This window comes from Chinchilla lanigera, unplaced genomic scaffold (genome assembly GCF_000276665.1).
Source record: "Chinchilla lanigera isolate Chin_1 unplaced genomic scaffold, ChiLan1.0 scaffold00094, whole genome shotgun sequence".
Taxonomy (NCBI): domain Eukaryota; kingdom Metazoa; phylum Chordata; class Mammalia; order Rodentia; family Chinchillidae; genus Chinchilla; species Chinchilla lanigera.
Window position 1 is genome coordinate 7,976,046 of NW_004955495.1, and position 13,177 is coordinate 7,989,222.

Below are 13,177 nucleotides of genomic sequence, written 5' to 3' on the forward strand. Positions count from 1 at the left end.
CAGGCTGGAGGAGGAGGATGTCTTGGTTCTCCCCTACACTGCTGTCCAAATGGGCTGTGGCCCAGCTGTCACCAGTGCTATGGTTGAGTCTACATGGCATTGGGGGAAGGTATATCTAGGACTCTGTCCTACGGTACTCATTACATTCATGACCTCTGGCTCTTCCAAATGCCACCTGCAGGTCTCTTTGGGCAGGGCTGGCTATATAGCTCATGCTCCTTTCAGGGCCCCCCTTACCCCCTGGGCTTCCTGGACTATGACAGGGATTCAGTGAGATGTGGAGATTTGACTCTGGCCTGGTCATGCAGTCGCAGCAGGAATGCAGGTCAGCTATTTTAGTCTCCTGATTTCCTTTTCCCAGGATGGGAGCATGTGGGTGTTTCTTAGTAGCTCCAGGGGAAAAAGGAATGCTTGATGTTTTGGAAAGATTTGAGCTGGGAAGTGCAGACAGAGGCCATGGGATCCTCTTACCACACAACTAGCCTCAGCTTCCTGGCCCCTGGGGCCTTTGAGGGGACTCTCCAGTCACGTCTCTCAGACCAAGACATGCCTGCTCCCAGGGTGTGGCCTTTGCCCTTGGGAAGGACTGAGTCCCATGAAGGGTAAGGGTCTGCATAGCAAGATGTTACCCCTACCCCCTCCTCCCACACACACAGGAGTTTCAGCTAGAGATTTCAGGGCTTCATAGAGCAAGGCCAAGCCTGTGGAATGTGGAATAGTGAGAAGCTGTAGTGGGCGGGTTTTTCCCAGACATTGGTGGGGGCCAGAAATCAGGGAGTCTTTGCATCCCTGAGTATAGCAGAGGCTCTGCCGTGTGGGTGGGAACTAGCCCCACCCCTTCCTGGTCCAGAAGCCATATTGGATGCCCTGAAAAAGGAAGAGAAAGATGAGACTTTTTGGTTTGTGTTTTGTTTGTTGGTTTGAGGTTTTTTGTTTTGGAGGGGGTGGAGAGAGACAGGGAGGGAGGGAGGGAACGGAGGGAGGGTGTGTGTGTGTAGTTTTTCTACCCTGTTTTCCCTTCCTCAGCAATTTATGGATCATGGTTTCCTCCTTTATAGTTTGTGGTTTTTGTTTTGGGGATCTGGAGCAGTGCAGAGATGTGGCTCTGTTCTTTGCCTCCCTCCGCTGGAGGTTCTGTATTCTAGCATCCTGTTTGTGGAGGCTTTTCCCCAGCCACACTATGTGGAGGGGGTGGGATCACCTCCCCACCTAGAATCAGCAGGTGCTTGCTGGGCTTAACACACCTGGCCAATGGGATAAGGCAGAAGCACCTCTCACCTTGAAAAGGAGCGGTAAACGCGAACATCCACTCAAGGCAGAGCACATATGGAACTCATTAGTGGAAGTAGTTCTGTCTAAAAGCTGGAACAGGCGCCAGTGGTTTTGGAGACTCCACACACGCTGAATCAGTGGCCTGGCTAAAGGGAAGGTGGGTCTGTCCCCACCCGAAGCAAGCCGGGCAGGGGCAGCACTCCTGGTCTCCAGCATAGGAGCCTGGCTCAATCTGCAGTTCTTCTGTTCTTGTGACTTGAATGGTACATTCCACACCATTTCTCTCACACTGGTTTCTCTCTCCCTCTATGTAGGTCCTGCCTAATCATTGGACACGGACTCTTAATAAAACGTCTTCAGTTCCAGATTCCTTCCCAGCAAGCTATATAGCTTAAGTCCATTTTCTTCTGTGAAAGGGACAGGACTCCATCAAGTTATGGAATTCCTCAGAGCCCTGGGCCTGTCCCCGGGGTGGATTAGTCATGTCCAGCAGCACACGCCTAGTCCCGCCTTCGGGAAGGCTGCCTGCCTGGCCGGCTGCCCAGGCCTTCCTGTGCAAAGACTGCCTGGCTGTCCCACCCAGCTTCCCTGGTTGTCTGGGTCCTCTGGGTGGTGGCATCTCCTGGAGGGTGATGACAATCCCCCCACACATGCATACATATGGTGCTGCTCTCTGAGCGAAGCCTGGTCACAGTGTGTTTCCTCTCTTCGTCCCCACCCTCTTTCTGAGGCTCCAGACTGGATTCCCCGAGATGTTGCAGTAACTTTAGCCCAGGAAAGATCACATTCAGCCTAAGGAAGATGTTCTGACCTGAGGAGTGGGGGCTGTGAGGGGAGGGCCACTGGGCCGTCCTGGCTAGATTGGTCAGCAGGAGGTTACCACCAGCCACCACTGACCTATAGCCTTCTGAAGCCCTACTTCCATCCCCATTGTTCCTATGCATTTCTGAAAGCTTCAGTTCTAGTGGGCATTTTCCTACTTCTTTGGCCTCTTCTCAAGTCACTTAGGGAAAGTACCTTTAGGGCTGTTCATGTGGGGCACTTAGATCATCAGCTCCACCCACTGCGGCCAGGATCTAGGTGGTGGGTAAGAGCCACAGCCTCTATCACACATCTCAGCAGGATGTTTCCAGCATGAGCATCCTCCTGCTCATCAGTCCCCTAGAATGACAGCAGCCACTGGGGCTGAGGCAAGCAAGGGTGGCCACATCATCCAAGCCCTTCCAGAGGCACCAAATAGGCTTTTATGCTCTAAAAATAAATATCAGCCCTTTTTTGGTCATGAGTCCAGCATCTCAACAGAAAATTGCCTGATGCCTAAGGAACTGTATCTGATTTTACAGAGCCCCCCCCCCTTCTCTTTTAAAGTATAGTTTGTGCAGCCATCTAGCATGTTGGAGCCCACCTTCTGGAGCTGGCAGCAGGTTTGGGAGATGCCACCCATGGGCAGGCCATGGGTGTTGACCCCCATCACAGGCTCCTCAGTGCTCTAGGCTGCTCATTGCCCCAGACCTTCATTGGGCACAGAGTATAGCCCCAGCCTCCCTAGAACTTCCCTGGGTCCTGTAGTGATGTTTGAGAGTTCCTAGGCTGTTCCCAGTCCTCTCTCGGTGTCCGGCTTCCAGTCAGCTCTGTTTGCCAAACAGACTATTTTGAGCTGCCCTTTGGCCTGTGCCTGATGTGTTCCCAGTGAACTTGGATGTGATGGGGGTGTTTCATGCCCAGAGATTCCCACAGGACAGTTGGGAAGCTGCTGGCATTATCTTTCTGGGAAGATTCTGCCGTCTTGGACCAAGTGGCAGCCTGGATTCCCATGGTGTCTCAGTCTCAGCCACATGCTGCCCTGTCCCTCCCTACACACCTGTGCACTCAGGCCATAGCCACAGGCCAGCTGTCCTTCAGGATTCTCACCTTTGCTGTCCAAGGATCCCTTCTTGCCCTTGGGGTTTCTGTCTGGCTAGAATACTCAGGGCCCTTTGAACTTCAAAGCTCTTTAGACTTAACGCTGTCACTCATGCTTGATGCCCAGGGAAAACACAGCCAGAAAGGACAGTGCCCACCCACTCTTCCTTGTTGGCAGTTCCTGAGCAACAAATGAGGTGCCAGCTGAGCGCTCAGTGCACCTGCTGGCTGTGGGTCCCATGGAGGAGCTGTGTAAGAGAAGTGGGGGAGCCGCCCAGGACAGTAGAGGGCTCTTCTCCTGTCCTCTCCCCTGCTCCACACTGCCCTGCCCTGCCCTGCCCTGCCCTGCCCCTCCTTTCTGTTTCCTTGGCTGGAGTGGGACAGGGTGGGGGGTGGGAGAAATCAGTGTTTTAATCAGATTTTACCAAAACGTTTTATTTCTTTGTACAATTATCATCCTCTGTAAAGATGAAATTTGTGTTGAGTTGAAGATTGTCATGGAATAAAGATCACACAGTACTTGAGGCCATCTCCATGTAACCCTTTCTAGAGAGTTTTATGTGGGGTGTCTGGGGCTGGTGTGTCGTGAAGCTGTGCACACTTCCTGTCTTGTCTTCTTCCTGCGAATTCCAACACAAGGCCCACGCCAGCGGAGTCAGAGGAGCTGCCCCAAAACTCACCCTAGTCTCACTTGGGCCTGGGTATCTGCCTGTGCTTCCCACTTCTCCTGCGCTCTGGAGAAGAACCTCAGGACATTACTGTGACATTTCCAAAGCAGCTAAGACATGCTCCCTGGAATACCTACAGGCCGCTGTTCTTGGTCTCTAGCCTGCTCGTATGGGTCTCTGTTCCCAGCCTGCGGGCAGAGAGCAGGGATCTGGTTTTGTAAACGGAAAAACAGTGCTTCATTCAGAATTACTAAACAAGTCATCCCAGCCCCTTCCACCACTGCTCCATTTTCTGGGCTCATCCCTGAGGCTTCTCCAGGTCAGATTCACATGATGCCCTGACCTCCCCTAGCTTCCCTTCTCCATGCATGACTTGCCCTAAAAATGCACCCACCATTTGAGCAGCCACTGCCTCCTTGCGCTGGACTGGTATGGCAGAGGAGCCCATCCTCGAGAAGCCCTGCCTGTTTGTACCTCCTACTTTGAGTCGGACCCTGTGCTGCTGAGGCGCTGGGGCTCCCAGCCTCTCCAGCTAGTGCTCTTTCCCACTCCGTGACAGCACCAGGTGCCCTTTCGCACTAATCCTGCCAGTCTGGCCAGACTCCTTTTTTATGTCTCACTCACAAGAGCGTCCCTCTGTTCAGGATTTTCCTCTGACCTGATGGTGTCTGAGGCCCTCATTCTAGCGTCTAGGTTTGGGGTCTAGTCTTTGAGTCCCATATCCTAGATGTCCTCACTTACTGCCCTTGGCCCTTTGTGTGAGGGCCCGTATCTCTAGCTGCTGAGGTGTATGTCTGTGTCTTGTTTCTTGCATGGATGGAGTGGTGAGCTCTTGGCTGGCACAAGGTCCCTTCTCCTTGGTGGCATGCTACACCTCAGGGGCCATGCATCTCACAGAGGCTTAACATGCCCCTCGAAGCACCTCTGAGCAGAGTGATAGCTTTGATCTTGGCAAGACGTGTCAGCACGCAAGATGTGTCAGCAGCAAGAGTTGGTGTCTTCACGACAAGTTCAGGGAAAACCAGGCAAAGCCAGAAGGTGCCTCGCAGTGACAGGAATCTGAAAGGTGTCATTTCGTGGCTCTGACCTTCCACCTAGTGGTTTTGACCTCCCAGCTGGCAGTTGGCAACCATATAACACGGCAGTCAGGGGAACCAACAGGGATCCTCTTGGGACTTGCACACTGTCTGTGTTTATTGAGGGGGGAATCCAGCTGCCAATTTCTTAGAGTAAACCTCTGGCATGTGGGCAGAAGTGGCTGCGCAGGCTCTTGAACACACCTAAGGAGGCAGGCCCACCTGGACACGTCTACACAGCTGCAGTGCCAGCCATCAGTCCTTGAGGTACCAGGGCACATAACTCCCTTCACTGCAGCACGTTTATTGTGTCCCAGAACATGGCTTTCTCTGAGGTCTGTCTTGCCTGAGGAAGTGGAAGCAAGCTGCTGTCCCCCTTTGATAGCCATGGCATTGAGCGCTTGCCCCTGGTCATTCTGGTGAGGCCATTGTACTTCTTTCCCTCCCTAGATGCCCTCAGACAGGGGCCCTCTGCATTCCCACTTGCCAGCACTACCCTCACACATCCCATGGCTCTGGGGTCAGGCTGATCTCCTGTGACCACACTTTTGGCGCTCTTGGCCTCAGCCTGGGCCACTCTCCTTACCCTGGCAAAGTAGAAAGCATTGATCTGCAGAGAGCCACATGTGTGGTCTTGGGGTCCTCACCCTGCTGTGTGGTAGCTGCAATCCTGAACAAGTCCCTTAGCTTCTCAGAGCCTCACGTTTGCACAAGTACGGTGAATGGGACCATTTCCAACATCCAGGTGGTGGTTCCAAAGTAGCAGGTGGGATCCAGAGCATGCAGGTGCTCCTCATTCTCCCAAAGCCTGATCACAAACGGTGTGGCATTGGGCATGGTCACCAGAGCTCAGCTTCCAGTAGACCGGGGGTGGGGGAGTGGGGGAGCCTTTTATGGTGCCAGTGGGCTGAAGCTTGCAGTTGCGGGGGTAGTTTGATTTTTTTCAGGCATGGCCCCCACTAGGAAAAGCAGACCAATGGGTAGGTGACACATCTTTCCCTGTCCCATGATAACTGACTTCTCCCAGACCCAACCCAGACACTCAGTGTCACTGGGCTTTGTCTTGAATACTTTGTGCCCTTTTTTTTTTTTTCTTCATCTGCATTCAAGGCTATCTTATAATATTCTTCCCCAGAGCCTCACTACCTTCTCTTTTCTCTGCAGAGATGGCTCCAAAGTCAAAAAAGAAGGGACATCCTGGGAGGGATCAGAAGAAGGTACGTGGCTCAAGGATGTCCCCTTCTTAGGTGAGAGCTAGCCACTCAGCCCAGTGAACCCCAGGCACAGCCTGGGTCTGGCCTGGGGACTGTTCTGCCTGCGTGATACCAGTTTGTGTCTTCTGTCTGCCTGCAGCACCATCACCACCACCATCAGCAGATGCAGCCAGCCCCAGCTCCTGTGCCCCAACAGCCACCCCCGCCTCCCCAGCAGCCTCCAGCACCCCCACCTCAGCAGCAGCAACAGCAGCAGCAACAGCAGCAACAACAGCAGCAGCCCCCACCCCCACCGCCCCCACCCTCCATGCCGCAACAAGCAGCCCCAGCGCTGAAGTCCTCGCCTCCGCCCTTCATCACTGCCCAGGTGCCAGTCCTAGAGCCTCAGCTCCCAGGCAGCGTCTTTGATCCCATCGGCCACTTCACCCAGCCCATACTGCACCTGCAGCAGCCTGAGCTGCCCCCTCACTTGCCCCAGCCACCTGAGCACAGCACTCCGCCCCATCTCAACCAGCACACCGTGGTCTCTCCTCCAGGTGAGAATGGCTGTGACCCCTTCTTTGCCTTGGTTCTGCCATACTGGGACTGCGTACTCTTGAGTACTTAGCCTTGTTTGTTGTGGTCAGCAGTTTCTGAAGACCATCTTTGAAATTTAAAGAGATACTCTGGGACATGCCTGGCATGGAGTTAGCTAGTGCTGTTATGCAGAAGATGCTGGTTTAGTTCTGCAGGGCCGGGTGTTGTCTTAGATGCAAAAAGATGGACCCCCCTGCAACTCCTTGTGGGACTCGGAGGTCACGTTCATCCTGACAGAGTTAATCCTGTGGATCTTGGACAGTGTGTATTGGGGGATACAGGCCAAGGCCACCACCCTCCTGATGGGCTGGTGAAGGTCTTGAAGTTAGTGGCTGAGGCATGCACTGAGAACAGGAAAGAAGAAGGGTTGAAGGCACCGAGCAGGCGAACAGGTGCAGAGCCTGTTCCTGCAGACCTCTCTCTAGAAGCTACCTTTATTCTGGGGTTTGTGGAAATTCATGGAATGTGCGGAGAGGTTGCTAGTTGGGACAGAGGGCAGGAGGTGGTCACCAGAGTCCGGATGAGGTCAGGGTAGAACAGAAAGGCTAAGGCAGGGTCACAGGACACTCAGCCCTCACTGCCACCCTTCTGTGTCCTTTCAGCTTTGCACAATGCGCTGCCCCAGCAGCCATCTCGGCCCAGCAACCGAGCCGCTGCCTTGCCCCCCAAACCTGCCCGGCCCCCTGCTGTATCCCCCGCCCTGGCCCAGCCACCCCTGCTCCCTCAGCCCCCCATGGCTCAACCCCCCCAGGTGTTGCTGGAGGATGAAGAGCCACCTGCCCCACCCCTCACCTCCATGCAGATGCAGCTGTATCTGCAGCAGCTGCAGAAGGTGCAGCCCCCCACACCACTACTCCCTTCCGTGAAGGTGCAGTCCCAGCCTCCACCCCCCTTGCCACCTCCACCCCACCCCTCTGTGCAGCAGCAACTACAGCAGCAGCCACCCCCCCCCCCCCCCCCCCCGCCCCAGCCGCCACCGCAGCAGCAGCACCAGCCCCCACCACGGCCCGTGCACTTGCAACCCATGCAGTTCTCCACACACATCCAGCAGCCCCCACCACCACCAGGCCAGCAGCCCCCACATCCGCCCCCAGGCCAGCAGCCGCCCCCACCTCAGCCCGCCAAGCCTCAGCAGGTCATCCAGCATCACCCTTCACCCCGGCACCACAAGTCAGATCCTTATTCGGCAGGTAAGTGGCTCCTGGCCCTGGGTTCTGCGAGGGAGGCTGGTCCTGGGCCTGCAGTTTTGTCCTTGAAAAACCAGAAGGGTTAGTTTGTTCTGTGGTTGTCTGAAAGCTGAGCCCCAAAGGCTCTGGGTAACTGGAGAGAGGGGCGGCACCCAGGGAGCATTAAACACCCTGCAGTGAGTTTATCAAGTCTCTCTCGTAAGCGAAAGGTGCCCAGAGCACTGCGGTATACTGCTTTTCCTACCAGATTGATTAGGTGGGAAACTATCTGGAGGTGGTGACCATAATATACTAGGATACCACTGTATAAGCACTAATTTAGTAAACAGGTTGGGAATGAGGTCCAGGCCTGGACCATAGGGACTGTTACCTGGCAGTGTGAAGGGCATGCTGGGAACACTGGGCCTGAAGCTGAAAAGCCACTTGGGGCCTCCCCAGAAACTATGCAGGTCTCTAGCCTGGTCCAGGCCGCCCTTTCCCGGTCATGGGCTACATACCCTTTTGTCTTTTCCTGAGCACTTGATTTTTTGTGTCTGAAACCAAAATGTCCTGGCCAGCCCCAGCTAGAAAATATTCCAACCAATGCTTTGTGACATGATTACATTTAATGGTCAGGGCAAGATTTCCTGGACTCTGGCACAGACTACAGTCTGCCCTAGGGGTGCACCAAAGACTCTCACTGCTTTTGAGCCCAGTGAAAGCTGTCAGGTGCCAAATGGATTGCTTCGTGCCCTGAGCTGAGAGCATCTGGCTGTCCTTCTGGGAAAAACTGGTGCTGGCTACCATACAGCTGTGCTGTTGTCACTCCAGAGCATGCCAGTATGCCAAACTTATACTGGAGGCAGGAAATTTGACAGGTGACAGAAGAGCTGGCACTCAGGGCAGCCCAGGTCAGGACCTGTGGCCATCTCTGCTGTGAACTCCCAGGCCTGCATCCAATCTCCTGAAACCTAGGAGAGCACATAAGAACTCACGTGTGTTGGAACCCAACTAGGGGCTTTGTGCCAAAAGATAGGTCATTTGAGTCCCACAGAAGCTCAGCAGGCATTATAAAGTGCCCAGCCAGCCTTCTGACACCACCTCTGAACTGCTAGGCTCCCCTTGTGCAGCCACCAACAGTGGGCACTTTCTTTAACCACAAGCCTGAAAGCCTGGCGTGGTGGTACACACCAGTGTAATCCTAGCACTTAGGAGGCTAAGACAGGAAGATTCCAAGTTCAGAGCCATCCTGAGTTCAAGGCCAGCCTGAACTAACTACATACTGAAACCCTGTCTCAAAAAAACAAAAATAAGGGGCTGGGGATTTAGCTCAGCGGCACAGCGCCTGCGTGGCAAGCGCAAGGTCATGAGTTTGATTCCTGGTACCAGAAAAAAACCAAAAAAAGAAAAAAAAAAAAGTAAATATAGGCCTGAGACCTACCTGTTGCTCAGGTCAGTCTCAGCAGGTATTCCTGAGGGTGTGGCCCAGGATGGATGCTGTCATATGGTCATGTCAATTACCTATGGATTGTTGGTAAGCTGGAACTAGGGCTAGTGGAGCAGGATGGCAGTATCCAGAGGAGTCCTGACAGGCTGGAGTAGGAGAAAATGTCAAGGCAAGTAAAACCAGCCCCATAGGGTTGTGGGACTGCAAGAACAGGGCTAATTTCACCTCCATGTAGGTGGCAGCAAGAGGCTATGATGTCTTCTTTCTGGGGTTAGGAGTGAGTCCTGGCTCTGGAGGGGGCCTGGAGGGTCTGCTACACCTGGGATACCATGGTTTGGCACAGACTCATCAGAATAGGTACCTAAGGCATGGGGGCCTGTGACAGCAGACAGGGGCTTGGAAGCAGGACCTGGAGGAGGTCAGTGGAAGAGCTAGCATATGGAACCAGGTAAGATTGCTCAGGGTGAGGCAGGAGGCAGGGCTGGAAGCAAAAGGTATGAGATGCACTTTCTTTTATGAACACTGTGGTTTATCCTGAGCTGTACAGGCAGCAAGGCCTCTTCCAACAGGAATTGAGGAAGAGGGTATCTATATATTCAAATGGGTGGGACTCACCTCCTCTAGGTGCCCTGTGACTTTCAGTGAGACACTGGCTCCCTGTGACCTGTGGCTGTTTCCTCACTGGAGGAGTCAGCCAGCAGTGGGGCTATGGAACTCCTCTGACATGTACTGGGCACTAAGTCTTGGAGCCCTTCGCTGGATGCAGATGGCTGCCCCCCAGAAACTGTTTTAGCTGTTCTGTCCAGGTGAAAACCAGTCCCAGCCTTTGTCATTTTGCATGGTGGACAGACGGAGGAAATGGAGGCCTGAAGATCCTCACCCTAACTGCTAGTGACTAACACCTTAACTGCTAGTGACTAGACCTCAGATCCTCAGAGTCCATCCATGTGGATGTGGAACAAGCTGCATAGAGATAAGGGACGATCCTGGGCTGAGCTATCCAGGTGTATTGGTGTCCCTTTTATCTAATCCAGAGCACAATTTAGAACTATCTGAAAAGTTTTTTTAAAAAGTACTGGTGCTGGGTGTGGTGGTGCACACCTGTAATCCCAGCACTCTGGAGACTGAGGCAGGAGGATCGCTAAGAGTTCAAGTCCAGTCTTGGCTACATTGTGAGTTCAGGACCAGTCTGGACTACATCGTGAGACCCTATCTCGGAAAAAAAAAAAAAAAAGTACTGGTACCCAGGCCCTGTGTGAAACCCAGCAAACCAGGATATGTGTTTCTCTGAGTTTCCCAAATGCCTATGGTGCACAGAAGGATCCAGCACCGGGACTGACACCACAGGGCTCTAGAAAGCCCTGTGTACACGCAGTTTGGGGTAGGACTGAATGGGTCCTGCAGGCTGGGGGTTGATTGTGTGCATGATTGTGTGCATCCTTATCCTCAGGCTTGGCTGGAGCACTTGTTGGTTCTGCTTTCAGTCCGTGCTTTCATTGTAATTCTTTCCAAGTCCAGATGACCCCTGACACACTTTCTGTCACCTCTCCTAGGTCACCTCCGTGAGGCCCCCTCCCCGCTTATGATACATTCCCCCCAGATGCCACAGTTCCAGAGCCTGACGCACCAGTCTCCACCCCAGCAAAATGTCCAGCCCAAAAAGCAGGTAAAGGGCAGGACTGGGCCACAGCCCTCGGGGCCAGATGTGGGCTGAGGCTGAGGGTGCCCTTCTGCCTCACTGGCCACTGTGCCTGTGCCATCCCAGGAGCTACGCCCACCCTCAGTGGTCCAGCCCCAGCCCCTGGTGGTGGTGAAAGAGGAGAAGATCCACTCACCCATCATCCGCAGTGAGCCCTTCAGCCCCTCCCTGCGGCCGGAGCCCCCCAAGCATGCTGAGAGCATCAAGGCCCCAGTCCATCTACCCCAGCGTGAGTGTCCCCCCACCCCTCCTGAGGACTGTAACCCCCACACACCACGGTGAGTCCCCCAGGTCCACAGCCTGCTTGTGTTCCAGGGCCTGAGATGAAGCCTGTGGATGTTGGGAGGCCTGTTATTCGGCCCCCTGAGCAGAATGCACCCCCTCCAGGGGCTCCTGATAAGGACAAACAGAAGCAGGAGCCGAAGACACCGGTGGCACCCAAAAAGGTAGAGGCAGTAGGTTCATGGGTGTCCTGAGGTCCTTGCTATGACCTTTAGGTGCACCAGGTACCTCACTTGTCCCCTGGCCTTTCTGCCCTACAGGACCTAAAAATTAAGAACATGGGCTCTTGGGCCAGCCTGGTACAGAAGCATCCGACCACCCCATCCTCCACAGCCAAGTCATCCAGTGACAGCTTTGAGCAGTTCCGCCGTGCAGCTCGTGAGAAGGAGGAGCGTGAGAAGGCCCTGAAGGCTCAGGCTGAGCACGCGGAGAAGGAAAAGGAGCGGTTGCGGCAAGAACGCATGAGGTGGGCTAGGATTCGGGTGGGGCGCTGGGGCTCCCAGGCCCACAGCAGTCCCCAAGCTCACCCTGGCCCCCACTCTGCACCAGGAGCCGAGAAGATGAGGATGCACTAGAGCAGGCACGGCGGGCCCATGAAGAGGCACGCCGGCGCCAGGAGCAGCAGCAACAGCAACAGCAGCGACAAGAGCAGCAGCAGCAGCAGCAGCAGCAGCAGCAGGCGGTGGCCGCTGTGGCCGCAGCTGCCGCCCCCCAGGCCCAGAGCTCCCAGCCCCAGTCCATGCTGGACCAACAGAGGGAGTTGGCCCGAAAGCGGGAACAGGAGCGAAGGCGCCGGGAGGCGGTGAGTTGTGGGGGGCCATTGGGCAGGAATCCACCTGGAGGAGCTGGCAGGGTGGGCCAGAGGCCTGGGGAGGGTGGGGCCCACACCTTTACAAGGCTGGCCAGTGGGCTCAGAGGTGATTCAGCTCCGATGGAAACAGTCCAAATGCTCTGAGGTTCCGGGGTGGGCAACGGCTCAGAAGAAGGTCTGATGGCCGAACTCAGGCAACATATGCGGAATCTTGGAACCACAGCAGGAGCAGGGTACCCCGCCTCATTCATTCCTTCCTCTTCCTCTGCAGATGGCAGCTACGATTGACATGAATTTCCAGAGTGATTTGTTGTCAATATTTGAAGAAAATCTTTTCTGAGAGCACCTAGGTGACTTGTGACTGATTTTCTGGCAAAACATTGACTCTTCATAGTGTTAGGGTTGGCAGTGGAGGCGGTAGCAGTGGCCAGAGGTGTCTCTGGGCCTGGCCCTCCTGCATGCTATGCCCGGGGCAGGCCTGACGGGCAGCTGAGGATTGCAGAGCCCATCTGCCTTACAGCCAGCTGGAGGACGTCCTGTCACCCGTCGCCTCCTTACAGGACGTCGGCTCAGAGCACGCCTCGATTCCAGCAAGTGCCGGCTGGACCCAAGGCCTGCGTCCCCACATGGGAGACAGAGGCCCTTTTCTCCGCCAAATGTCTACACAGTATACACAGGACATTGTTGCTGCCGCCACCGTGGACTGGTTTTCTGTCCCTGAGAACGTGACGTTTGTGACGTCCTGCCCATTGGGAGTTTCCACACCCCAGCCTCACTTTCCGCTCTCAGGAGGCCAGGGCAGGCCCATGTGGGCCGGAGCGGGCGAGGGCACCGGCATACCCCCTTGCTGGCACTGACTTTGCCTTGAACAGACCCCCCTTCTCTCCCCCCCCCCACAAGCCTTTAATCGAGAGCCGCTCTCTATAAGTGTTCGCTTGTGCAAAAGGGAATAGTGCCGTGGAGGTGTGTGTGTGTCCATGGCAACTCGAATCGAGGTGACCGTCCCGCGTGTGTGGGCGGGCCTTGCCTGGGGTGAGGCCACCAACCAAAGTCAGTCCCTTCCC

The 13,177-nt window shown here is 54.9% G+C and overlaps 1 protein-coding gene across 1 annotated transcript in view; it reads left to right on the forward strand.

Annotated features, from left to right (window-relative positions):
• Positions 1–13,171, forward strand: part of Brd4 (bromodomain containing 4) — a 30,184-nt gene extending 17,013 nt beyond the window's left edge. Inside the window, exons 11-19 of the mRNA XM_013505125.1 lie at positions 6,083–6,135; positions 6,272–6,668; positions 7,311–7,898; positions 10,875–10,987; positions 11,087–11,249; positions 11,336–11,466; positions 11,563–11,768; positions 11,852–12,104; positions 12,385–13,171. Of these exons, the coding sequence (XP_013360579.1) occupies positions 6,083–6,135; positions 6,272–6,668; positions 7,311–7,898; positions 10,875–10,987; positions 11,087–11,249; positions 11,336–11,466; positions 11,563–11,768; positions 11,852–12,104; positions 12,385–12,453 (1,973 nt within the window). The 3' untranslated portion in view covers positions 12,454–13,171. The remainder of the gene's footprint in view (positions 1–6,082; positions 6,136–6,271; positions 6,669–7,310; positions 7,899–10,874; positions 10,988–11,086; positions 11,250–11,335; positions 11,467–11,562; positions 11,769–11,851; positions 12,105–12,384) is intronic.
• Positions 13,172–13,177: the final 6 nt, after the last annotated feature.